Source organism: Poecilia mexicana, unplaced genomic scaffold, assembly GCF_051168715.1.
Source record: "Poecilia mexicana isolate PSO_F unplaced genomic scaffold, ASM5116871v1 scaffold_8, whole genome shotgun sequence".
NCBI lineage: Eukaryota > Metazoa > Chordata > Actinopteri > Cyprinodontiformes > Poeciliidae > Poecilia > Poecilia mexicana.
Genome location: NW_028263377.1, coordinates 2,232,689 through 2,260,001, shown reverse-complemented (window position 1 = coordinate 2,260,001; position 27,313 = coordinate 2,232,689). Strand labels below are relative to the sequence as shown.

Below are 27,313 nucleotides of genomic sequence, written 5' to 3'. Positions count from 1 at the left end.
TGAAGATCCATAAACTAAGAAAAAAGTTAATAATGAACAGAAAAGTCACTCAAATCACGTGCATGTAGTCTTTAAATCATATAGACAGCATAAAGAATAAAATGTGGATAAATTATCAAAATGAGATCTAATATGCATAAATAAGAAAAAGTGATAACAGCATATTATGAAGCAGGAAACAAAATAGTAAGGGTAAGTATAGCTAACAGTCTTCTCCACTTAAAGATCATATCCAGTGGTGTAGCTTAATGAACATTTTAAACCAAAAATTTAAATATTGCTTAATAAGGAACTATAGACTTTATATGATTTAACTAAATATAAAGTTTCTTCAAAAAAAAAAAAGACTAATCTGCTTTGTGTGCATTTGGACTGATGACATCACAAGAGACAAAATAATTAAGCTAAAAATCCTTAACTACAAACAAAATAATTGCAAATTATAAAATTGAGCAGAAGAAACACTTTTCCACACTGGGAGAACAATATTTCTATTTTATTGTATTCTTCTGTTGGGAAGCAAAGGATATTCTGTTGTATTTCATTTGTCTGTGGGAGAACAAATAATACATATATATTCTATTTTATTTTTAATCTCCAAATGTTCCAGAAAGCTCACCTGATAGAAACCAAACAGCATCTTTCTATGGCTCTGGGGGAAAAAAAACATTTAAACATAAGCTTGTGTAAAAGGAAATCTCATCTAAAAATTATCTGTAAGTGTGTGACTATATCTGGCACATTTGTTTATAAAAGCATCATTCAGTGAAGTTACTTTAATTAAGGAGAGTATCCAGAAATGGTATTCAAGCAAGTAGCGATACTTAACTGTTAGACATGTAAAAGTAAAGAGTGCGGTGCAAAAAGTTACACCCCAGAACTCCACTTTCTCCAAGAGTGTCTCACCAAAATTGATTTAACGTCGATGTCATATGGAAAACCCCAGATTCCGATTAAATTTGCTTGTTTTGCCAAGACCAGTTGCCTATCACAATATGGCGGACTCTCCTACCTGACGCTTTTTTTCTGCAGCAGCGAAGCCAAACCACATGTTTTTCCTCTAGAGGGCAGCACTGCGCATGACATTGAACAGTTCTGTCGGAATTGTGTTAGAAGAAGACAAACCGGATGTTTTGGCTACCAGCTGGCTAACGTGACGGATTTTCCAAGAAGTTACACATATTTCTCTCAGTCGTTTAAATAAGTAAAGATACACCGGTATTTTGTACAGTAAATACCACGATTTGTCCGTACATTTGCTATTTCGTGAGCTCTGTTTTAAGACGTAGTTTAACTGTACTATTTTAATTTTTTTTTTTACTTCGAGTTTTCTGAATTGAACGACAACGTTTTTTCATTTCCCATCCAAATAAATCTATGGTTATTTTTCAAGTTTCCAATAAGAAAGAAAACTTTGACGACAAATTTTGAGTTGGAACAGCCAGAAGAGAATGTTTATTTTCATTTAAATACACCGAGGTTAGTTTGTTTTCAAAGATTCCTCCAAATTCTTTGAGCAGTTTGTATTTAGTAAGCAGTACCTTTGTTTTAATTTTTTTTTTCTAATTTTAGAAGAAAATGTCAAAACATTCCAAAAGGAGAAAGCTAAATAGGTTGTCTTCATCTTCAGGCGAAGAAGAAACGGTAAGGATTTTTTTAATTATTATTTTTAGTGACTCTGCTTTTAGGGTTTGATATGTTAAGGTTATTTAGTCCAGTGGTCCCCAACCCTGGTCCTCCGGGATCGCTGTCCTGCATTTTTTTTTTATGAGTCCGGACTCCTGCAGAGCTGATTCATATGCTTGCATTACCTCCTTTGCATTGCTGCAGAAGCTGCTTAATCGCCTGTTCGTTTAACCCAGGTGTGCAGCAGCAGAGAAACACCTAAAATATGCAGGGCAGTGGGCCCTGAGGACCAGGGTTGAGGACCACTGATTTAGTCAATGAGCTTTCTAGCACATTGTATGATGCACGTTGTATGATGATGCCACCGTGCTAAAATGTTTTTGATTTTATAAAATCCACTACCTACAAGGAAAGAGCAAATTGCTTACCGACTGTGATAATATATGTGAAGTACAATCATTCCTATGACATTTGTTTCCCACAAAACCCCTATGTTTTCAGGGTTCAAACTGCCAAAATGATGCCTCCAAAAGGAAAAGTCACAAAAGAAAAAATGACGAAATGGATCCAAAGAGGTACAACAGACTTGTAGACCAAATAAAGTTTGTAATCAGGACTCCAAATCTTATTTTCAGCAGCTAGGTGGTCCTACATTTTTCAGATCTTCTTCATCAGAACAATTTAGCATTTTTAAAGTTCATGTTTTTGTAGTTGTCTATATAAATAGATAAACATTTAAATATGAATAACAGGAATAGATGTGCAGGTTAATATTTGTTTTTATCTAAATTTTAACTTAAAGGTAAAGTTTCGAGACACGACCAATAAAACCAGTAGAGTTATTACTTTAGAAATAACGAGAATTTGATTAGGTATTAAGCCAAGCTTTAATCCCGAAAGTAATCAGAATATTAAGATGGAACAGATCCAGAGTGACGTTCATTGTCCAGTGCTGGGGCTTCAGCTTGCTCACATGAAACAAGTGAAGCAAAGAATGGAATGCAAGCTTCGCTTTTATCTTAGCTTCTTTCTGCACCCATTAGTAAGGGGTGTTGTCTGTTGTCTCAGTTTGTCCGTGACTATGTGTGACTGGGGCCGGTTGTAAGTGTTATCAATGGTTATGGCTAGGTGAGCATTAGCAGTGTGCATGTGAGCAGATAAACATGGTAGAGCAAGGGCACAAAAACATACGTACATATCAATAGTCTGTTGAATACTTTGGGTACTTATTTTTTGTTCCAAATGCACTGCGTCACATTCACTGTCTTGATGTCTGGTTCAGTATTTTTTACATCTTAACCCTAGTGTAACCCCACGTTTGTATCATTTATTAAGCCAAAACTGAGAAGCTCAAAAACTACATACATCCAATTAGTATGCAGAAAGTAGCTTTTGTTACAGCTAATACTTGAAATAATTGTTTTCTGCTTGACTCGGATTTGGTCTTTCTCGTACTGATTTATGTCTGAGATCTTTGTCACAAACAAAGTCCTGCATAATTGTGAGGACTTTGAGTAAGTAAAATGATTGAAATTAACTGATTTATCTAAAGATTTTACAAATTAACATCACCCTCTTTCAACTCAGAACCATCTTGCTCTATAAAAACAGTCATGTACAGTTTGTACATGTCCTTTGTGTCCAGACACAGAAATTTTGGCTAATTCTATTTTTGAAAACTAACTAACTAGAAAGATTGTCAAGGAAGAGCTGTACTTGAGCAGAGATTATATCACACACTTGTGGTTCCTTTACTAAGTTTGTGTCTTCAGAATGATTAGGTTTTATTTAGAAGTACTGCAGAACACACTTGTCAGATTTTGTGTTTTTGTAAAGTCACATAACCTTTTATCTTTGCTTCAAAATTATGAACCTACTTAGTGTTGGTCTGTCATGTAGTTTGTGGTTGTGACAAAATAGGGGAAAAGCTCTAGGGATTAGAATGCCTTTGAAAGACACTTGTTCCCAGGTTAAATAGTTACTTCTGATGTCACCTTTTTTCTTCCTGTCCAACATGCAGCTCTAAAAAGGAACAGAAAAAATCTCATCAAGTTGACTCCCACAGCTCCCGCCAGATAGCAAAGCCTGTTTACAGACTGTCAACAAAAAAAGAAGAGCAGAAAGTCTCTCCTAAAGAAGAGCAGCTTAAAAACAATGGACCCTTGCAATTACACAGGGAAGGGCAATCCAGTATATCTAGAACAGCTAGGGAAATTAAAACTGTGAGAAGGGACCAGTCAAAGCCCAATAAGGCAAGCTGTGCTGCTTTACTTACTCAGACAATAGAGAAGAAATTGGAAGACAAGTCTGATAAAAAGTGCTCTCAGGGCAGCTATTCTGAACTAAAAAATGAGCAAATCAGTAACAAGTTAGATGCTGCTGAACACAGAGATCACAGGCAGGGATCAGAGAAGAGGAATGGACCTGGACCAGCTAGAGAACCTTCAAGATCCCCGCATGACAGCAGGAATACTAAGACCCAAGAACCCATCTCCTCCCACTACAAACATTTTCAAAAATGGAGCAACATGGCTCGAGACCAGAACACAAGTAAAAATTATCCGTATAGCAGAAGTACGAGTGTGGATGCCAAAAATCCCCCAACCTCTGTCACACAGAAGTCTTGCATTTCACCGAAACCCTCTATGACAGTGACAAACCCAAAGAAATGGAAGAGCTTCACTTCAACCCCCGTGAGCAACAAATCAGAGCCACCGCCATCCACTCTGAAACAAATGGGGTTTCTAAAATGTTTGCCTTTTAAATTAAATTTCAAAATACCAAAACACAGTCAGTCTGCACTTGCACACAGCTCAAACGGAAATAATAATACGGTGTCTTCGAACCAAAACCTCAAGCTTAAGGATAACAAAGATGGCTCTGGAGCAAAGAAATTGGAGCCAGCAAAGGTGGAACCTTGCAGGCTTTTGGCTGGTTCCTCCAATTCTCCTTGTAAAGTACAAAGTAAGAGATCATCTTTGCCTGACCGTCTCCCATCTGAACTCCATCCAGCAGGAGATGCAAAATCTGAGCAATTCTTTGATCAGGTAAAACAATTTTTTTTAAAAAGCACCAATAATTAACCTTAGTATTAATTTAGGTGCTTTTTAATTTCTATCTGAAACATGATTTTTCTTTCAGGGTCAGGTAGTTGAAGAGCTTCATCTTGCTCGGTCTGAAAAGAGGCTGGAGGTAAATGTGAAGCAGAGCTACGGTGAACTCACTGGCATGGACATAGATTCTGCTGAGGAAGGAGCCGCAGAAACCAATTGTGAGTTTTATTGTTTCCATTTTAAAATGTTGTTAAGGTTCAAAGATTAACTGTTAAAACACAAAACGGATGGACTGTACATCAATTTTCTAATTATTTTATAAATAGAAATGTCAATATCTGTGTCCCTGAGATGAGTTGTGGGTCAGTCAAACCCAGTCAGACTGAATGAAGAGTGTCTGAGAACGGTAACTTTAAAGTTTCAACAGAGATGCTGTGTCAGTCTGGACTTTGACTGGGCCATTTCATTAATATACTTTGATGAAAACCATTCATTCACAGTGTAGTTCTTTGCCTCCTAACTGGAGACAATGCAAGTCCTATCTGTAGAGCTGCATGTTTTTATCCAGTGTTTTGTTCAGTTTTCACTTGAGCATCAATTGACTTAGCTTCTCTTTTCAGACAGGGATCCCAAACAGAAAACCCTAATCCTGGTTCTGGACACCAACATCCTCCTCAGTCACTTGGATTATGTGAAAAAAATCCGATCTTGTGGCCTTGAAGGTATTAAATATATTGTTTTCACGACTAAACCTGCTGCTTTTATAGTTCATTTCACATCTTTTATGTTTCTAATTTCTCCGTTGAGATGTAAAATTATTATTAGCGATATTGTTGTCAAAGGGTATTGCCTTCTGTCTTTGAAATTTAAAATATGTGCATTTCTAGTTGCCTTAGTTTGGGCTCGTTAAAACAGAAAAATAAAAATCAGCCTCACTCATTATGTATATAAGAACTGGTAGCTTTAACAAGATCAATGCTGTTGAAACAAAAAGTAATTAGTATTTATGGTTGTAATACATCTGTTATAACCATAAATGATATTGAAATATTGACTTTTATTGATGCATACATTCATAGCTGCTTGCTCTTTGTTCTCTCTTAGCATTGGGATTTCCAATTGTCCTGATCCCCTGGGTGGTTCTACAAGAGCTGGATTCCCTTAAAAATAGAAAAGGTCTGTCAGGATCGGTGGCCCACCTTGCAACTCCGGCCATCTCGTTTATTTACACCTCTCTGAAGAAGCGGGACCCCCACCTGTGGGGGCAGTCCATGCAGCAGGCCACAGAGATCAGCAGTGAGTACATATTTTACTGATTAATTGTCTTACTAGCTTTGAATCAAGTGTTTATCCAGATTTTAAAATTCACATTTCCTTATTAGTTACCTATTCAGTCATTATGGTAAAATGCAGGAGAAACCAGATATGTTCATTCACTGTGTAAAAGTACATCTAAGCGTTGCTTTTTGCACCATGACTCTGACTAAACTTTTGCTGTTTTCAAAAAATATTAATTAATGTTAATCATGTTATGTTATGATATTTATTGCTTATGCTAATAATTGAGTTAAATATACATTAAGTGATTAAATAGATGGTACATTTTTATAATTTGTGAAGGTCATGAATTTAACTTTCAGAAATCCTGCCTGCTATGTATTTTTTGCCCACTAGGTGGCACTCACACTTAAGTAATTGTAGGGATCCCCATTATTGTAGCTGAGAGGAGTGAAATTCAAGGGCAGGTTGCCTCCATGTACAATCCATAAAGAAGAACAATAATTACATGTACTTTTGAAACACATTTTAATTTAGTGTAACTGTTTAAAAATGCATCCACCCTTTGTCTTTTATTACCATGAGGATTGTTTTTACACTTTAATATGAGCACCATAGCAATGTGAAGTAAGCAGACTCTTGGATCAGACTGGTTTTCTGAGTCATTGTCGTCTTGTTGTCATTTCCTTTTTTTGATCCTCAGATGGTCTGAATACCAAGAATAATGATGACAGAGTGCTGCAGTGCTGCCTGCAATACCAGAATATGTATCCAGAGTGTGTCCTCATCTTATGCACGTGAGTTACCCCTCCCCCCCTACAGTATGGTGCTGCTGCTGCTGCCACCGCCGCTGTGTAAAGCCTGTCCTCAGCTAATAAAGCACACGCATGTGACTGTGCCAGATAGTTCCAGTTGGGATGAGAGAAACAGTGAGCCCGACAGTTTTTTTGGAAAGAATAGATGTGCTGAGCGAGCGAATCTGGGTTCAGCCCTGGATTTGTTTTTGCCAACACTTGCAGTGGAAAAAATGTTATTAAGCTTTTGTTGTTGTGACTTATTTCTTTGTTGTTTCTGTTTCTATATGCAAAATTGAACTGGCATCTAATTAAGGCATCTTTTCTTTCCTCTCTAGTAATGATAAAAACCTGTCCAATAAAGCTGTCCTGAGTGGAGTGACGGCTCTTAGCAAGGTTGATTTGGAGGCAGGGGTCAGGAGGTCGAAGCATGGCCATCAGTTCCTTCTTGACGTTCAGTCTCCTGTTCCGTCTCGTTTGAGCCACAACATCTCATCCCCAGCGTTGAGCACAAGCTGCTCACCAGCTTGTGCTCAACTTCCCGTTCAGGATAGCGCAGGTTTTCCCTTAGACACCCCACGAAAAGGTGAGCCACTAAAAAATACGTGTGTTTGTGTTTTCCAGGAAGTAACTTTACAATTTCCATAATCCACCAGCAGATATTAGCACATACCAACTGTGCACTTGGCAAGTTCACCAACACGTTATTATTTTTCTGTTTCATTTCAATTGTACACTGTTCCTTTAATGTATCCATAAAGACAGCTACAACTAACAAAGCCTGAGGCAACAAATAGAAACAGCACTAGTGACGCTCATAATTCCTACAAACAGCAAATGAGGAAGTAGGAGAGCGTTTCTAATGAGTCTGTATGAATGTGTTCATGCAAATTATAAAGATGTATTGAGTTCAAAGTCTGTAAATAGTGTACGTAAGTGTACATACATAGTATATATATACATGTTTTTTTATTGCAAAGTACATAAATCTTTTCTTTTTGTGTTCACACATGCTGGCATAGGTCCACCTGTTAAGTTCCCATCAGTGAAAAAAGGACACTGTAAGGAGGCAGAGTGGGACCTCAGTGCATATCTGTGTGAACTGGAAGACAGTCTGCGAGATGTGCTGTCTGAAGTGTTAGAAACCGAGATGAAGGCGGCTTATGATGAACTCTGGCAAGAGGTACATGTTCTAAAAGGAATCGTTGCTATTGCTTTTTTGGTGTGTTTGGCGTTCTTACACAATAGATATATCAACCTCTGTGATTGCTTTGCATTGAGAAGGATTGGTTTGGATGTAACTGGATATGATTTTCACCTTTTCATGAGACCTTTTTGTCTTAAAGTGCTTTAAAAAACCCTCATTTGTCCAATTAAATGAACTGTATTGAATCTAAATGTTATGCACAAGATTCCTTCCTAAACAGACTTAAAAACCCTTGAAGCATGCATTGCCAAACATAGTGGAACAATTTACACAATTTAACGAGATTTCCATTTTACAGTAATGTTAGCCATGCAGTTTCACCTTATTTGACAAATTTAGTTATTGTCCCAATGTGTTTCTTTTATTTTGTAGATTGTCTATATAAAACCTCCCTGGAGTCTTCAAGATGTCCTTCAGTGTTTTAAAAAGCACTGGATTGCTGTCTTTGGACAACTTGTCCCTCGGAAGATGTTGGAAACTGTTGGAAACCTTATCAACTTCTTTAGCTCAGGTATGAAGTCGTGCAGAAGCAGGAAAAGATTAACTGTTACATCATTTGTTGTTTTCTGCCCATATTTTCCTTAACTGACATTGGATATTCAGCTTTTTTTTTTTCACTGTCTGAAGTTAAATCAGACCAAACTTGTCTTGTTTTAGGTGAGTTAAAATTACCAAAATTATTTATATTTGCTAATATGTCAGAGATTTATTTATTATGGTATTAAAAATCACAAATTTAAATACATTTCCTCAGCTTTAGAACTGTATGACTTTCGTCAAATGTTTGGGTTTTCTTCCACAAGCTTCTCCATTGGACTGAGATCAGGGCTTTGTAATGACCATGCCAAAAGATTTACTTGGTTTTTTGTATGCCTCTTTATATTCACTTTGGCGGTATGCTTTGGTTCATTGTCCATTTGAGACGCTCAAATGGACAATGCTTTGACATCCTGCCTACTTCATGAAGTGTACCAGTTCCTCCTGCAGCAAAACACATGCTGCCACAACATGATGCTGCCACCCCCATTCTTCACAGTTAGGATGGTAAAAGCATGCCTGTTTTTCCTCAAAATGTGAATATGGTCACTATGGCCAAAAAGTTCCTCTTTAGTTTTATCAGACCAAAAGATGTGCCCTCAAAAATGAACGTCTTTGTCCCTGTGTGCATCTGCAAACTGCAAATCTGGCTTTTTATATATTTTTTGGAGTAGTGGCTTCCTCCGTGCTGAGCAGCACACAATCCACTGTCTTAACAGCTTTGGCAGCATCTTCACCAGGTCTTTTACTTTTGTTCTGGGGTCAATTTGCACATTTTGGATCAAAGTGTGTTTAACTCTGGGACACAGAACCCATCTCCTTCCTGAACAACTCGATGGTTGGACATTCCCATCATATCTTGAGAATAATCGTTTGAACAGATGTACGCAGCACCTTCAGCACCTTCAAGCATCTGGAAATTGTTCCCAAGGATGAGCTGGACTTGTGCAGCTCCACAATTCTCTTCCTGATATCTTGGCCGATTTCTTTTGACTTTCCCATTGTATCAAACAAGAAAGCAGGTGTGGCCTTAAAATACATCTACACGAACTGTAACAAGTTCATCTGCCATGTTTCTTGCTTTGCCATGTTTCTGCTCAGTCCATGCTGTTGATCTTTTTAGTCCATTAAGCTGCTGCATTGTTTAATTTATAACAGCCACTTTTTCTGGGAAATCGGAAGGTCTGACGATATCATAGTCTCCAAATTTGCCAGTTTCCTAGGAGATTATTCGAATCTTCCACAGAATGTAAACAACACAGAGGAAATAAACAGACAATCTTACAGTAATCTGCTAAATGGACCCGGTTTGCTTCATTATCTCTTTAGGCACATACTTCGCAAACTCCTGAAGCTAAAGAGAAGCTAAGAACTGTTATTAAAAAAGTATATGTTTCATTAACTTAATGCTGTAACAATCTGTAATTGTAAAATGGAAAAAGAAATTGTGTGACTCTGGGCTAAAAATACAAAGTGATCCCCGAGATTAAAATGTTACAGTGTGGAGCGGGATGCTGCTGTCTGTCCTGGACTGTTCCACAAAACTACATCCAGAATTAGGTCATCTGCTAAAGCAGGAGACACCAATGTGTGTCAGAAAGATGCTGAGTAGCCGACTGCAGCGATTCTGTCCAAGATGCCACTGAGGATGCATTTTTAACTCTGCACGCCTACAGTGTTTTTATGAGTCAATCTGTCATTCAGCCTTTATGTCAACCCATTTCGGGGTGGAGGGTAACTGCTACAGCCATGGCACAAAAAATACATCTTACTCAAGAATCTGAGTGGAAAATATATAAAATTTGCCCTTGCTCAGAGTTGTCCTGGCTCACACACATGGCTTCTCAGTACCGCACAGCCTGGCCCTGAGCCAGGAATTTGAGAGTAGAGCAAGGAGGAGGGTGAGGATGAGGAGGCGGAGAAAGAGGAGGATGTAGGGATAAACTGTGAGTTAGGGTGAGAACAAATGTGGTGGTGGAAAAGTACTGCAGGCAACAGAGTGTGTTAGTAACAGAATGTAGCTGGAATTCAAAGGAAAGGCTCCGGTTTTACTTTATAGGAAAAACATGCTTTATCCATCACCTGACTGTATTATTCCTTAATCTTTATGGAACTAAGTATTCAGTAATGTTTTCTCGTTATTACGCTGAGATTATTTTGTACATTGAACTCTATTTATTAATATGGTGACTTCTGAAGACAGTTTTTGCACTTTGTTTAAGGGTATCGGTAAAAGGGGCTGAATTATAAATGCATGCTACACTTTTTGGGCTCATCAGTGTACATTTATCAAGATACTTTACTTCATCTGATACTTTATCATGCACAACTTATTGTAGTGGTAGGCATGTGTAATTTTGAGTAACTGCGATCTAAATATGGATTCTATGAAAAACAATTCTAGTTTTTGGCCAATGTTTTTCTTAAAATATTAATTACCTCCTCATCTCCACTTTATTTTATCATATTTGCTTTTTACAGCATTTTTTTCATGTTATAATTTTTTTTTTCATTTATAACACCTGGCTGAGACTAAAACATTATTTAAATTAGGCTGTGGTAAATGGGAAGTACACAATTCCTATTTAAATAATAATTCAGTGATGTAAATATTCTCTACCAGATACATAAAGTATCTATACATAATCTTTTGTGAACTAAAGAACCACACGAATTCTAGTATCTAGTTGTTTAATAAAAAATAATAATATGTGGTCATTTTTTGCATTTGCTGTGTAACAGTTAGTCATTTTATAACCTGCACCGTTTGCTTTTCTGTGTACCCTCAGGTGAAACCATATCAACTTTATGGTTTCTACAAAAAACTAAGGAGTTAGTGAAAGCATTTAGGAAAAGTTCAGAACGTGTCCCTGGTGCCATCACTGTGATCGAAGACATTATAAATAAGGTACAATCACAGGTAAGCTTAAGCAAAATTGAAATCTAAATGTAGCTGAAGATCAAGCTTCCACATTTAATTGGAAAAGCCAGCTTCTATATAGAGCTGTCTGGATGAAGTACTGCCACATGTGGAATCATAGAATACCTCATTTAATCTCTTTAAGGCTTCATAAAAGCCAAAATTGAGTGCCGTTATGCTAAACCTCAACTTCTAACTCAATACATAATGTCTTGAGGCTAACTAAACCTTTCTCTCACTGTAGCACGACACGTCTGGGGAGCAGGAACTGTCTGCTGGTGATGTTGTCATGAATGATGACGAGTCTGTAGATAAGCAGCCGGGATCACCTCACTTCCCTCCACAGGAAGTGTGGGCTGTGTTCGAGAATATCTGGTCTCAGGTGTACCAAACTAGGTGAGCTAAAAGATTGAACAGCTTACACACACTCATCATTACTGCGAATGTAAATGATTCGAGGCTTTCAGTTGTACATCATGAAGGTTTCTTTGGAATTAAAATTTCAGCCTAAAAATTTGAGTAAGAACATTTTGAGAAGTCAAGATAGGATTCTGAACCCCTTGAATCCTGCAGGTTCTGCTTAGCTCCCAATGGTACTAATGCATTGCACAACATGGGTGGTGCAATGAAGATGAAGGACTATCTCCAAATAACTCAATCTCACCTCAATTCAACCACTAGATGGTTGAAGCTTAGAAATCGTTGGGTGTTGCACAATCATCCTAAATGCAATCAGGTTAACATTAAGCTGATGGAAGAGCCACAGCCATGTGGAAAATCTATGGGCAAGAATAAAAGGCAGCAAACATGCCAGAAACAAACAACTTAAAATGAGCTCTGCCATTTATTTCAAGAAGAGTTCTCAAATATCTAATCAAAAAATAGCCAGAATCTTGTGGACATCCATCTACTGGGAATTATCGTTTATTGATGTAGTCTTGTCTCCTATTGTTATTGGGATTGTCATCAGTCCACCATAGAGCAACACGGAAAAACAGGATAAACTATGCACATGATTTTATAGTTTGTGTGACCATTTGTAGGTGAATCGTTGAAATTCATAATGGAAAAAACAAAAATGATGAGATTCATGTCCATGATGAACGCATGTGAACTTACATTTGTATGTCAAATCCACAGTATGATGTAATTGTTAAAAAGATAAGTAACTGTCTTCTATGATTTTGTCAGTTAAATTGAACAAAACATGTTAAAGTGATTACATTTCCTTAAGGTTTAAGACCTTAAGTCATGATTGAGGCATAAAAGGTGAAGGAGTTAATCCCAACACCTAAGCAATTTTCATCCACAGAACAACATCCTGGTTTATTTTGATATGTGCTTTGTTTTTTTTTCCATTCCATTGACCTAAAAGGTCATTTGTTTCTGTCACGTTTCAGTTTGGAAGTGTTCAAAGCGCTCAGCTTTGACCCTCTCACCATGCAGGCTGCTACACCGATGGGACGTCCTCCGCCGCCGCAGGACGCTTTGGCCTGTTTGCACAGACTGTCCTCGATGGTTTCACAGCTGCTGCAGGCGTTTGGCAGGTATCTAAGCCGACTTACTGCAGCTGTCTCACTAAATGTAACCTTTGGACATCTCACTTTCTACCTTCAGTTTGATTTGTTTAATTAGTTCACTTGAATTGAAGCCATTTCTTCTTTTAAGAAATAAATATCTTAAAACGTGCTACATTTGAATGTTTCTCGTTAACGCTCATCTGTCATTTTTCCATCATCCCCACAAGTCTACTTTCACTAAGCCCTCTTTCAGAACAAGCGTGAGCCTTTTCACTCGCTCGCAGACCCTTCTGTCTGTGCTGCCAGTCCTTCTAAGAACCCCTTTTAAACTGCCTTCTCCCTGTGTAAGCCAGATTTCTCCTTCCTGTGTCCTACTTATATGCGTGTAGGACCTGTAAGACTTGGTTGGCATGTAGTGTTGGTCAAGAAGTGTAATCCTCTTGACCTTGTCACTTTTCCTTAACTCTGTTCCCATGACGCAGCAGTGACCATTGATGCACTTTGGTGCTGCTGATAAAGAAATTAGAAACTGAAAAACCTTTTCACTGTTTCTGCTTGGACAATAATCACACTGCACCAAAATGAAATGTTGAAATAAATCATCTCACACTTATTGACAAAAATGTTTGTTTGAGGAGATTTGTTGCTTTGCAAATGGATCTGAACCTTTTTGCATTTTGTCATAAACAAACTTTAATGTGTTTTATTGGGATTCTGTTTGATAGATCATAACAAAGTAGTCCACAAGGGAAGGGATAAGGATAGATTATTTTGAAATGGTTCATTTTACATGTAAAAATCACTGTGGCAATCAGCCCCCATTTCATCCGATACCCCTAAAGAAAGCAAAACTGTCATCAGTTTTGCTTTCGAATCTGATAAGGTTACATCTCTCAACTGTTCAGTCCATCATCTGAAAATGAGAAGAGTTTGGCACAACTGCAAACCTAGGAATGCAAAACCTTTCTGGGACAACCTCACCATTTCATAAGGGTCAAAGATCAGTTGAGGTGAAGACTCCAGCAACACTTGAAGTGCTAAGAAACACCTTTATTGGTAGACCAACACTTTAGCATTCTCTTTGAATAAACTACTTTTAGATTAGTAAGGTGTTTGTCGCGTTTTATATTTGAAGTGGTCAAATTTGGTGACAATTTGGTTCAATTGGTCACCATGCACCATCCCCTGAATGCTAATTGGTCACTTTGTGGGTTTGGTTCATTTAATTTATTTTCTGTATGGTACTTTTTTATTTAAACATAAACTATCTGCTGTTTTGCAATGACCCTTACAAAAGCCACAAGCTGTAAGGTGTTGGTCTACCTACCAACACATGGCAATCCACCTAAACCTTCATTATTTAACAATCATTGCCATGTACTCCACAAATTTGATCTGAATGACAAGAGTAAAACTTATCATGGAAAGAAAGACATAAAAATTCCCGTTTGTTGTTTGAAACAAGCCATGCATGCTGAAGAAAATGTTTTGCTGAGAAGAAACCAACTTCACCTTCTGGTCTACATGCAAAATGTTATGAATAGTGAAAAACTACGTAGCAAAACATGTTAAAGTGATTAACATGTCTGTTGAGGTTGATCAACATGCCACCATTTTGTTTGGAAAAAATGGTGTTGACAGCATCAAGCTGTGTTTCTCTTCAGCCGAGACATGAATGTTGGTTGCAGTTGGTGGTTGATAGAACTAAATACAGACAACAATGTAAGAAAACTTGTTAGATCAGTGTTTCTCAACTCTGATCCTCACCGCCCCCCTCCTGCTCTGCATGTTTTAGATGTGCCTCTATTCCAGAACAGCTGATTCGAATGATTGCATGACCATCAAGTACTACAGAAGCCTGTTAATCACCCAGAGATACAACTCAGGTGTGTGGCAGAAGGGAAATACCTAAAACATGCAGGACAGGGGGGCGGTGAGGACCAGGGTTGAGAAACACTGTGTTAGAGGCTATAAAAAAACTTGAGACAGGAGTGAAGTTCTGCAACTCTGAAAATTCATGTTCATGACTGATTTAGAACCATTTTTTAAAGAACAATGTGCAGAAAATGTTGCCTCCTTTCATCTCAGAAGTGTGCTGCTTTGTTTGGTCTGTCATGCAAAATTCTAATGAAATATATTATGATACACGTAACATGCAAAAATGTGTGAAGCAAAGTTTCAAGAGGTATGACTACTATTGCAATGAACTTAGTATAGATCGTTCAACAGTGAGCTTGAACTTTTGACTAACTAACTTCCATTTTTGTCTTTATCCCACTGTGCTAACTTGTTTTTCAAGTTGGGATGGGTTAGTTGGGGTCAGTTGTTTTTTTTCCTGTTTCAAGACAGGTTTTTGCGTGCAGCACAGGTTTGCTCATATCAACCTGTTTCACATTGTTTTACAATTCCTCGGAGCTGACTTGCATAACTTCTGTCGAAAATTTAAGAACATCTTGAAAAACAGCAACAACTCCTTGTTTTGTCGCCCTGTGGACATTTTAGCATTCTGTGGTATGTGAGGCACATGTAAATAATAAAACAAGTGGAAGCTGAAATATTTTAGACAGCTCAACTTTGAGTATCTAAGTCATGGCGCATCTTGGACCATCCTTTCTGCTTGAATAAAGCAGTGAGCCAGAAGCTTTGTTTAATCCCATAATATTAATAATTTATCCTACTCTTTCTGTCTGCTCAGAAAAATGTAGGGCAGCTTTGCCTTTTCTTTATAAACTTTTTAGCTGCTTATGTAAGTGTTCCTTTTTTAAAGTCATGCCTGTCTAAAACCCACTTCTCCTTCTGTGTCTCACACTCAAACACATCTGAAGATCTTGCAAGCAAACAGGCAGAGCTGGCGTCCCAAATGAGATCTACTCTGGACCCTCTGCTATTGAAAAACATTTTCTTGCTGGAGGTGTTGACTGTTGAAGTTTGAAATGATTGGATCCAACTTTATCCAATTGCTAACACTTGCCCATTATGTATGAAACACACCAGCTAGATTGCGAAGGGAGCTACGCTCTTAACTTACCGTAAACTGTGTGCACTTTAAACAACCATCACGCAGTCTGAAGAGACAAGTGCAGAGCAGAATATTGTCTTTGTCAGAAATAAAATGTCTTAAACATTCCTCTTGTTCCGATTTTAATTGCTTACTATTTGGAAGCGTGACTTTACTTGTCCACTTCCTCTGACGCCGTTGTTAAGCCACAAACATGGACAGATTACAATTATTGACCAATGCAGAAAATCACATCCTTCTGTTCACTGATTGGCCCTGTTGAAATTCAATCGGTGAAATCAAGCTCAATGGGAGAAAGCCCAGACGGAGCAGTGAAGGTAAATGAGAATCAAGCAAACATGCGTCGGAAGGAAGCAGTCAGGTAAGTTGTTACCCCTCTGGTGTATCAAAGCATTACTTTTTACTCTCCTTATCTAGGAAAATATGGTTTACTTTAACTGTTTGGGATGGATGAATCACATTGTCTTTTTTCTATTATATAATGCTAAAAATATATTCATGTTTTCTTATCTGCAAATATTATCTGTCTGTTGGTTCAGTTCGAAGCACATGTAGTTCGTGTTGTGGTTCTTTATTACAAACGTCCTGTGATGGTGAGATTTCACCATTTTACATTTCGACATGTGATAGGACTTGCTTAACAAAGGCCTTTTGTGATGGGGATTATGTCACCTTCAGAACATCACAAATGTTGCACATTTAGTTGCACATGCAGCTTTTAGCCAGCAAAATCTTTGCTTATTTTGTTGGATCTCTGTGAGATTTCGACCTCAGTCTGGTGAAACGCTCCTGCTGCCACTCATTTCCGTCGTTTTGGAAATCATGCTTCACTAGGGGAGGGGAGGAGAATTCTGGCAGCTTCTGGGAATTCCTGGCAGCAACAACATTTGTACCACGGGCAACTTTTTTTTTTTTTCTGCACCTCTGAGCCTTTATGGAAAAACTAAAACTCAGTTACTCATAGCAACATTGCTCAGTTTTGCATTAGTATTTCTGCAGGGTTTCTAATGTAAATGGGCATTTTGTTTAGGTTTAATTTGTTAAAAAGTCATAGGAACTTTGCTCCTCTACACGCCCAATTCTGAGTAGCTGTTACCTCTACACACCTATTATTAAATCCTCCCTACTTTTTCGAACTGAATGTAAATGAACCTTTTTATTGCCATGCTTCCTTTTAAAATCTTGGTTTTCTGTGTGTACTTTCTGTTTATCTTTTCTTTCTGCATATCATTGTGCACATATTCATGTGTATGGGAACAGCATTGCCTAGGAGACGGCCAGTCTAGTTTCACGTGTTTGGGCATGTCTCCCTCGTGCTCATTTTTCCTCCTTCTACCAGCTATTTGTAGATCTTTTAGAACTAGAGTGCACAAATTACCATTTTAATTTTCTCTTACTTCCCTGGTTTAATCAGATTTCTTTAAGAACAGTTATTGTTGCATCCCTTATTTAGCCCTAAGATTGAATGACTTAACATACTTAAAGAAGCTTTTAGAGCATTGTCTATAGGTGAGGCCACCTCTGAGATCTCTTTTGTCTCGTAGGGTCTTGTCTTCGACTCCGGGTTTAGAGGAAGTCCAGACACTGCTCAGTATTATTTACTCCAATAAGGTTTGTACAGCATCAGTTGTGGATATAAAACTGGCCTCTGAATGCTTTAAATCAATCCACACAACCTTTTTTGCTCCCTGTGGTCTCATGCCATGTTGGGCTCATCATGTTCATTTATTCAGATTAGTTTGTGTCTGTTCTGTTTCAGCTTGTCAGTGAAGAAACCAGATTAACAGCTAAAGACCTTCTGGATTGTTTCTCCCAACCAGACTACAGGTAGGAACGCTACAAACAGACATAATGATGGAAAAAATACACATTACTGATGAATTGTTGATTTTTCAGGACCTTTTTTTCTCTGAAGTTTTTTTTTTCTGTTTCTTCCAAACTGAATACTCAATCAAACCAGTTCTCTGAAATCTTGCAATCTTTGTTGCTGCTTGCCCGGGCAGCTACGTGCTTCCTCCTTCGCTACATTAACCCTCCTTGTTGACATCCCCAGCAGGTCTCACAAAGACCGTGTCCATGCCAACATTTCTGGACAATTGGGACATTTATTATTAACACTTTTCTCTGAAGGGATGCATTGGGACTTTTCATTTCCATGACAATAGACTGGTGTTTGCAGCAACTCTATACTTGATATTATCTCAAGGGTTTACCTACTCCTCTCACAGCACCACTGTGTTGGTTGTGTATCAAGATGGGAGTTTCTTTCTGCTCTTTTTTTACAAAGAGCAGAAATAAGCAGATGTTATACCTGCTTAGAAACCTGGTAGCTTTAATAAAAAATAATCAGTTTAACTAAGTTTGGTCAGATATTTACATACAATGTATCAAAAGACACAATCTTTTTTTTTCTTGCTGTTTGACATAAAATCCTTATAAAATTGTACAGATCTACATCAGCCAGTATTACTAAAAGTATTCATATTTCCTGAATGTCAAAATAATGACATTCAGCAAATATTACTTAAGTTTGAAGATCATATACACTAAAATTGATACGCCTTTAAACAATTGGGGAATCTCCTGCAGTGTCATCTATAAAACATTGGATCTACGCTAAAAATTTACTGTATGTTCCACCAAATGGCATACAGCAAAAAAAAATCAATATATATAAAACTGATGTGCCAATCCATGTATTATAAATTGCAGTAGCGATGGAAAAGAAAGGGTTTGGAAATCCCAGAGTTTTTATTTTAAGGCTCTTTGCAGTTTTATCTGTGGTGCATTTTAAAATGCACAACCTGCCCTGACTGCATTTTATTTGTCAGTGACTTTCAAGGCACCCAAGGACACTTTACAACATTAAGAACATAAATTAAACAGAAAAAAATGGCTATAAAGACACAAAGCTACACTATAATCCATAAGGAATGTCAGGCCTCTCCTTTTCCAGTGCACAAAAAGTTGTGAAAGGTTTTTCTCAGAAGCCTATTTTGCCTTTATGATTCCTCCATTTTCTTCTGTCCAAATACTGTGAAAGGTTTACACTTCTTTCGGGGTACTGCATTCACAGTTTTAGAAGCTGATGCAATAGAGAAAACATGCTTGGTGAAATGACCTTTCACTTAGTTACATTGACAAGCCTTCAGATAAAAACTCAAATCTAAACAGATTTAAGTGGAAAGTGTGAAAGGTTTGGTCATGAAATAGCTAAATTTGCTCAAAAACTGAAGTGTTCATCGTTCACATGATCTGTTAAATAGTATGTGTTTAGTGGTAAATGTGTTATAGGAATAAGTAACTCTAAGATCATGGCATGTAACTCCTTAACTTCCTATTAGGACAAACAAATGAACCTTACAAGGAATAAATAATACCGATAAGTGCAGAGATAACAAATATGCACAGCCTCAGTAAAGCAGAAAGCTCCTACCCTCCTAGACAAACTGATTCACCTGCCTGTCGCTGAATTGCAATGTTTATGCCTGCAGGTAAAACCGAGCTGCTGCCATAGAAACAAGCCACAGGTCTCACTCCTAAACTGATTATTTGTTATTATGCGTCACCTACTATTGCAACCACCTGACAGCCAGAAACATGTGCTGATGGTTTTGTAACCACAGCATGTAAAACACATTTACTTTGTCATGGTGAAGCAGAATAATCCCCTATTTGTCCAGCAAATGGGATAGTCAAATAGCATTAGAGCTTTGGAATAATATCCCATCTGTACGTATTCTGCTTTTTATATTGAGCAAATTAGGCTACAGAAATCTGTGATATGTCAACACGTTTTCAGTTTTCATTACCATTACATCACATAGGTTTGGTGCAAAGAACGACTGTTATGTCACCAATGCCGATGCATCATTAGTCATGAAGCGCTTCCTGTAGCGACTGGTTTTGTTTGTTCATGATGATGAGGAAACAACCTGCTGTGTCACCTCGACAGGCAGCTTTTCAGCACTTCTCAGTCACGTTATCCCCGCTCCTGTTACAGCAGGTCACCGCTGACGGACGCCGTTAAGCTGGCTGTGTTGTGATGGTAAATTTTTTATCTGCAACATTCCCTGTGAAGCGATCCGGGCCTGTACTTAGTGTGTACATTACCGCCACCGTTAAATATTTGATCTGTGTGCTCAGAGGGCCGTATGATGTCAGGAGTTATATAATGCCCAATTGAGGCTTTCCAGCCACTGAACAGGAGGTTCAAGTGGGCATCGGCTGATAAGATTCAACCGCGTCACGTTGAGAATTCATTATTATTATTCATTGATAATCAAGTGAAATCTTTGGTTTAACTTTTTGGAGAAGACTTTTTAATTAGCAGGAGTTATTCATACAGAATAAAGTCTATTTTGTCAGAATCTGAAAGCATTTGGAAACATTTTGTGTGTCTGGAAATACTTGTTTTGATTTGTGTGTTTGCCGAATGTCTACAAAATGAACACGTTGCTTTAACTGTGTTTTTCCTTAGTGGTGAGGGGAAAAAAAAGCAATTTTCATCTGCTCGTCTTTCTGATGTCTCATACCCTCTACTAAAAGATCACTATCATGCAGGAAATATTTAAAAATATATATGACCTACCCTGCATTACAATGTCCCCAGTGATTGTTTTTCCCTGCTAACGTTCTGTGGAAAGGATTTTCCTCTTTTTAAAGTGACTGTTTTCCAGACACTTTTGCTTATCTGTCGATTTCTTCACATGTGGATGCTTCATCAGTGCGGAAGGCTAATGGCTTTTAATGCGGCACAGCTTAGCTGTTGAGTAACACTTCTGATAAACCCAGTGACTCATTTTCCAAGCTGCACTCATCTCTCAAGTTCCTTGTGGTGTGAATGCCTGTTTGAATGTGTTTGAGCTTCTTCTCATTCCCTGCAGAATAAAAGTGCCTTGTAACGGTACTCATAGCCGCCAAAGCTTTTTTTTCTTCACATTTTACACAAACGTCTGTGTATATTATTGGGATTTTATGTAATTCAACAGCACAAAGTAGTGCATAATTACAAAATGGCAGGATTTTTACAAAAAAAGTGTAGCATTGTATTTTGCCTCATTTAATCTGGTATCCCTAAATGAAATCCATCGTATCGTTTATCATTTATCGTGATGATTTTCTTATCATGATAAGGATTTAGATTTATCGTGGTCACGATAAATTCTAATTGTTTAAAACCCCCAAAGCTGCCTGTGTCGTCATGATTGATAGTTTTACTTGTTTCTCCACTGTTTGTTCAGTGACCATAAGAATAAATAACAATAAATTTGAAACCATAATTAAATGCAGTCACTGTGTGCTTGGTGGTGGCAGCATCTTGCTGTGGTAATGCTTTCTTAGGGGAATTTGAGCGTCGATTGGAAGATGAAGTTAAATGCAGGGCTATGCTGGTAAAAACCCAAGTTCCTCCAAAAGATGGAGGTTCACGCTCAGTCTGCAACTAGGGCAACATTAAATCAATTTATATCAAAGAATATTTATGCATTAAAATGGCCTAATCAAAGTCCAATCCAGTCTGACGTAACTTGAACTGTAATAATTGGCAAAAAAAAACAAAAAACTCCCCAGTGGTTGTGAAAAAAATAAAATAAATAAAACATACAACTTGTGTATAATTTTCCTTCCATTGCAGAGTTATCCACTAATTTGTTTGACTTTATTTTAAAAAAATTCCCAATATCAGTGGCTGCCGGGTCAAAATGATTCGAAAAGTTCATGGAGCATGAATACTTTTGGAACGCACTCGCTCAGCTTTTTATGTAAGTCATGTTTGTCACATGCAGTCCTCTCCTCCGCTGGCATCGTCTTCAGCTGATATTTAACGGAAGAGTTTAACAGTTTCTGAAAGAATGACTATGAAAGCGCTCCTCTGCTCCGCTTAATTTAGCAAACCCACAGGGAGCTGAGCGTTGTTCGGCAGGAGGAAGCCTTAGGCTGCACATTGCTTAATTTTGTGTTCAGTGTATTTAATAATGCAGCAAAGAGAAATGGCTTCATTTGAACAGGCAGCTTGGTCTTTTTGTCCTGTCCTCTTCTAATGCAATCCTGCATTCAGAGGCAATTATTTCACTGCTTTCCACAGTTTTACATGCAAATGATGTAGTTTGTTTATTATTTAATTTAAATGAACGACACCAGACATCTGTGAAGTCGTTTGCATGAAAGAAAAGAAGTAGTTAATCTCTACAAGTTTTTTGTTTTTTTTTCAGCATAATGTAAACTGGGAAAGAATCACATGTTCAGATTTGCTGGTTGTGTCCTGTCATCATTAATAATGTGTATTTCTGACCTGCAGAGCAGCTGTTCTCTGGTGTCTAACTCCCTAAAAAAGCAAAGTGCCCACCCTTTGTTCATCTGGTTCAGTGACCTTGGTGCAAAGTCATATTGCTGTCGTTGAAACATGTCTAGGAACTTATAATTTTGAATCGGAAGGTGTCAATGTGCATGCAGTGACAGGAACTGAACAGGTGAACCAGTTGAGCAGGTGCAGACCAGTACATCCTGAGTGCTGCCGAAACGTAACAGGAGTAAACCTGACATCACAGGTTGAGCAAACAAGCAGCTGTACGCCTGCTTAAAGAAGGGGGGAGTGGGCAGAGGACGAATGCTGGGTGAAAACAGCGAGGGGCAAAAGCCAGAAAGTTCTTCCTGCGCTCCCTCCCTCCCTCCCTCCATCCTGTCTGCAGTTACGCAATGTTCTGATGGAAATAAAGCAGAGGAGGAGACAAACAAGCAACAAGCTCCCTCAGTGTCTCGCTGCTAAGCAGCCGTTGTCACGACTGTATTGTTCTGTGTTCTTTCCTGGGAATTTGAAGCCGCCTGTGGTGGTGTTTTAGGGAAGAAAAAAAACAAACGGAGTTCAGTTTGGTGGAAATGTGGATAAATAGCTGCCACTGGAAGCTGCAGATCATGTACCTGTTCTTTCACTGCCCTGAATCAGAGATATGTGACTTATTACTACTGCTGTGGTTAATCAAATTCAGTAAATCAGAATATTACCAAAAAGTTAATTAATGAACTTATTTAATTTAAAAAGGTGAAACTCATCATGTTACACAAGGAGCATTTGAGGCATTTACTTCTGGTGATTTGATGAGTGTGGCCTTTTGAAACAGAACAATCAGCACTGGACTGGTGATTACTCAGTTGTTTTGCAGACAACCCTAAAAGAAGGGAAAGCCAGAAAAGGTCATTGCTGAACATTTTGATTAAAAAGAAAGTGCTGTATCCAATCTCATTAAGGGAAAATTAAGTGGAAGGAGAAATTGTGGCTTAAAAAGTGCAAAAGTAACAGCGAATCACCAAAGCCTGAAGAGGAATGGTTGAAAAAAAAAAAAACTTAGATAAAAGTAAGTATTTTGCATTTAATTTGGAAATTGACTTCCCAGAGTCTGGAGGAAGAGCCATAACCATCTATATAAATAAACATATGAACTATACCACTCCGTTTGATCATCTGGTCATCTAAGTTACAAAATCTGTTCATCCATAACTTTGAAAAGAAAGGAATTACCCCCGTTTCTATTCACGTATCTATTCAACCAATTTAGTTAGAATTAAACAAGGTTGTCCAATTTAATGTAAATGTAAATTAGAGAAAAACCTCAGGATTGACAGATTAGAGCTGATTTCTTTTAAGAAGCTGCTTCATGGGCATAATGCGGTTTACCCCTCCGATATTTTCCAACCATGTGGTGGAAAATATCTGCAGTTAATTTCATGCGCTCCAACTCGCTTTTGGAAGCTGTTGCCATAAAGCAACATGTGGGTAAATAAAATCTAATTGTGAGCGAAACATTCAAGCCTTGGCATGAGGAGTCAAAACAGAGGGCTAGCTGGAACATCGTGAGATGTTTTTTTGTTTTGTTTTGTTTTTGCTGAGGGGGAAAAATGCAGTGGTCAGGTTATAATAAGGACTAGATTGTAAACAAAACAACAAAATGGAAGCAAATAGCAATTCTCTGTAAGACCCAGTTCATGTGGGTTTTTCAGAAAACTACATGTAAACGTCAGATCAGAGCTTTCTTCCTCTGTTTGCTCCAGACTTCGTCCATTTCTTTGTTTCCTATCAGCCTAACGTCTCGTCTGTTCCCAGGGAGAAACTTGGAGTTGGAGGAAACCAGTTATTGGAGCTAAAAAAGGCCTTGGATGGTTGTGTTCAGACCACAGGGCAGAACTTTGCCTTCACCGCACCGTGCTGATGAAACTCAGGGTCCCATTAACATCAACCACCGGCTGCCTGTAAAAACCCAACCTGTTCCTTCGATTAAAACCTTTTAGTTGACGGCATTTCTGTTTTTTTTTTTTACCATTTTTCAACACTTTTAATCTATAAACACCTTCACTGTAACAGAAACTGTTTTGTTTTCTTGTCTAAAGATGTTTGTTGAAGTTTATTTTGTTGTTTTTTTCTTCTGTAATATGTGAAGTTGTTCTCCAGTTTGTGGTCAGTTCATAATGCAAGTGTTCTGTCATTCAAACTAGAGAATGAAAGAACATTTGCATGTTATGTTTGTATCTGTGTGTATTTTTCTAGAATGTAATCACAATATTTCTTTTATGAAAATGTCAAATTTTACCTCTCAGGTATATATTTACTGGTATTCTTGAACCAAATGAATGTGTGATGAAGCCACACTGTGAAGCTTTTGTTTTTGTTTTACTAGTGTTGTCGCTTGTAATTTTTTTATTGTATTTATTGTTGGGCCTTATTTAAAATCAAACTGCACTGACACGAAACTCATTCTATGCAGTTGTTGCTTTGTTTCTTCCAAAGCAATAGAAAAAGCTTTGAATAATCTCCTGAATGTTGGACCTTTAACATATCAGTATTTTTTTAATGTTCCAGGTTCAGCTGATCAAAGTGCCTTCTTTATGATGGGAGCCTTATTGCTCTCCTGCCGTCAGTCTTCCATAAAGGTCAAATTCTTGGCATGTATGGCCAGTAGTCGTCCTGTTGACACATTTTCCCACCTGAGCTTTGGATTTCTCCAGCTCCTCCAGAATCACTAAGGGCCTCTTGGCTGCTTTGCCATTTTTGATAATGAATTGAACAGTTCTAACCATTTAACATTTACATATCACAAATAATAACATTTCCTGAAGCTTGTGGTTTAAGGGCTGTTAATGCTTCTGCAAGGCGCTGCATATCTTCCACCCCCGTGATGGACTGGCGACTTGTCTAGGATGTTTTACCCAATTATTAGAGATGGGCATTAACGCCGCTGCAGACCCTGCAAAGCTGCTTTAAAACACATTTTCCGTTTCATACTACTTCCATTAAGGGTCTGCTAGTTTAAAATGCTGAGAAGCCCAAAATTAACATCTGGTTTGTCATTTTAAAGCTTGAAGTTACTAATGTGATTTTTGCCTTACAGATGGTAAATATAGCTGAATAAGTTTATGTTGTAGATTTGCAAGTTTTATAAATTCTTTGTGCCAAATTAAAAAAAAAACATATGTGTGTACGAGTCTTTTGCTCTTGTAAATTAAATCTTACACTCCTAAAATCACTTTGCCTGATTTCTTTGCTCAAGTTGAAGCTTTTCCGTCTGTTACAGTTCATGTAACGTGTGATTCTCTGTGCACAGCCTCATGCGGCTGCATGCGTGTGGAATGATTAAATGGATTAAACCCAGGTGACGGCAGCAGACAGGCTCAGATTACACCGGCTGTTACAGTGAAGAGTTGCTACACGAGGAGACGTCATCCAGACAAAGGCAAAGGTAGAGCGGGGTTTAGGGTCACTGGTAAGGAGAGCCAATAATGGTCAGAACTTTGGGTCTTCGTAAAATCTCAGCACAGTTGGACAATGAACAGACATAGTTCAGATTAAACATTTTTCTGGAGAAAAGCTCAGCTTCTCAGAAAAATAAGGCCAAAGAAAGCTTTTCAATTTTAATCATCTTATCTAAAGTTATGACTGCTGACTTGATAGTCGGTCGTCACGCTACACAAGGAAGGCAAGTCGCAAAAAGTCATTGCTTGAGATTTTAGCAGGCCACAAAGTGCTATATTTAAAGATGTTGTTTGAAAGGTTAGTGGAAGGAAAAGAACCTGGAAAATTCATTCTAGAAATTGACTTGAACAACTCCATTAACTTTTAAATGTTTATGTCATCAGGATTATGATTAAACAATAACAGACCCACAACATGTCAACCAGAGGAGTTTTAAATGGTAATGTTAATCTTCTACAGAGTTTGACATCATTTCCTAGACAGCTTTATCTGTCGTTTCAAATCTATTGTAAATCATTTGTGAATCTGTTATCTGGTTAGCTTAGCCACAAATGTGTACTCACGTTTCGTTGCTTCGAATTTGAAAGACAGACTAATGAATCGAATGTTTCATAAAACTTATGCAAAAACTTTCTTGATATACTAATCGAATTAAAGTATTTATTTTTTTAAAAACGTGTTTTAATGGTCAGACAGTAACGATGACCGGATTCAGGATTCCGTCCCTACTTTCTCCTGCACATGACACGTTTGCAGCCGTCAGGTGGATCAGCAGATTATCTTACATCGACTTGTGAATGAGCACAGAGGGAGGGATTTAACTGGTTCTGGCAGGCAGCCTCAGATGTCTGGGGTCATAAAAAAGCAGCCTACTCATCCAGCCCTGTTTCACAACCCACAGCCACTCTGGTTGTGCCTTCCTGCTTTTTTTTTCCTTCAAATACTTGAGTCTAATCTCCTTGGTAAGACACTTAGTGGGACTGAACATAACCTGGTTTACTATGGTAGTCCATGGGGAAAATATAAATAGCTAAAGGTTAAAAGGCAGAGGCCATGACACAGTAATTGGAGGACGATGCAGTGAGAGCTAAAACTAGACTCACAAAATCAGCTACTGATAATTTATTAAAGATTCAAAGACTAATTAAAAGTTGTTTTATACTTTAGAAAAGTGATTTTCTACACATTTTATGTCAAGCTTCAATAACTTTGCATACATTTTATCTACCAAGTTAACTATGAATTTATGATTAATATAAATGTTTCCAGTTATCAATAACAGGCAACATTTTCTGCTTAGAGTTTGTATCAGAGCTGAGAGGCTTTAATATGATGCAACTGCCTGGTGTTGATCAGGACTGTAGAAGCAGCATTTTACACAATTGTTTTTAGAACAGCTTTACAATAATCTAACCACCATGTTGTAAGAGTGTATTATTCCATGTCTGAGCTATGCTGATAGTGTAAGTGACTGAATAAAAGTGGCCCAGGAATACAGCCTTGAGGAACCCCACATGCAATATTTCTGTTCAGAATTCAAATTACGGAATGAAAAAGGTTCTAGTCTGCAGAATAGTCAGAATCCATTTCACAAAATACTACATACTCCCTTGCATT

At 37.9% G+C, this 27,313-nt stretch overlaps 1 protein-coding gene across 1 annotated transcript; it reads left to right on the top strand.

Annotated features, from left to right (window-relative positions):
* The first annotated feature begins 1,009 nt into the window (after nt 1-1,009).
* swt1 (SWT1 RNA endoribonuclease homolog) lies at nt 1,010-25,469 on the top strand. The gene is made up of 17 exons (XM_014980313.2): nt 1,010-1,479; nt 1,573-1,644; nt 2,128-2,201; nt 3,647-4,673; nt 4,768-4,897; nt 5,300-5,401; nt 5,784-5,975; nt 6,661-6,754; nt 7,090-7,337; nt 7,774-7,934; nt 8,331-8,469; nt 11,285-11,415; nt 11,660-11,811; nt 12,816-12,962; nt 17,499-17,565; nt 17,714-17,781; nt 24,053-25,469. Exons 2-17 carry the CDS (start codon nt 1,579-1,581, stop codon nt 24,156-24,158), a joined length of 2,904 nt encoding a protein of 967 aa, XP_014835799.2. The 5' UTR covers nt 1,010-1,479; nt 1,573-1,578; the 3' UTR covers nt 24,159-25,469.
* Nucleotides 25,470-27,313: the final 1,844 nt, after the last annotated feature.

What these genes read in the sequence shown, in the direction of transcription:
- swt1 (XM_014980313.2), top strand. Translation starts at nt 1,579, where the DNA reads ATGTCAAAACATTCCAAAAGGAGAAAGCTAAATAGGTTGTCTTCATCT. An exon ending in CTGCTGCAGGCGTTTGGCAG is followed by an intron (nt 12,963 to 17,498) that starts GTATCTAAGCCG and finishes TTTGTCTCGTAG; the next exon opens with GGTCTTGTCTTCGACTCCGG. An exon ending in TTCTCCCAACCAGACTACAG is followed by an intron (nt 17,782 to 24,052) that starts GTAGGAACGCTA and finishes GTCTGTTCCCAG; the next exon opens with GGAGAAACTTGGAGTTGGAG.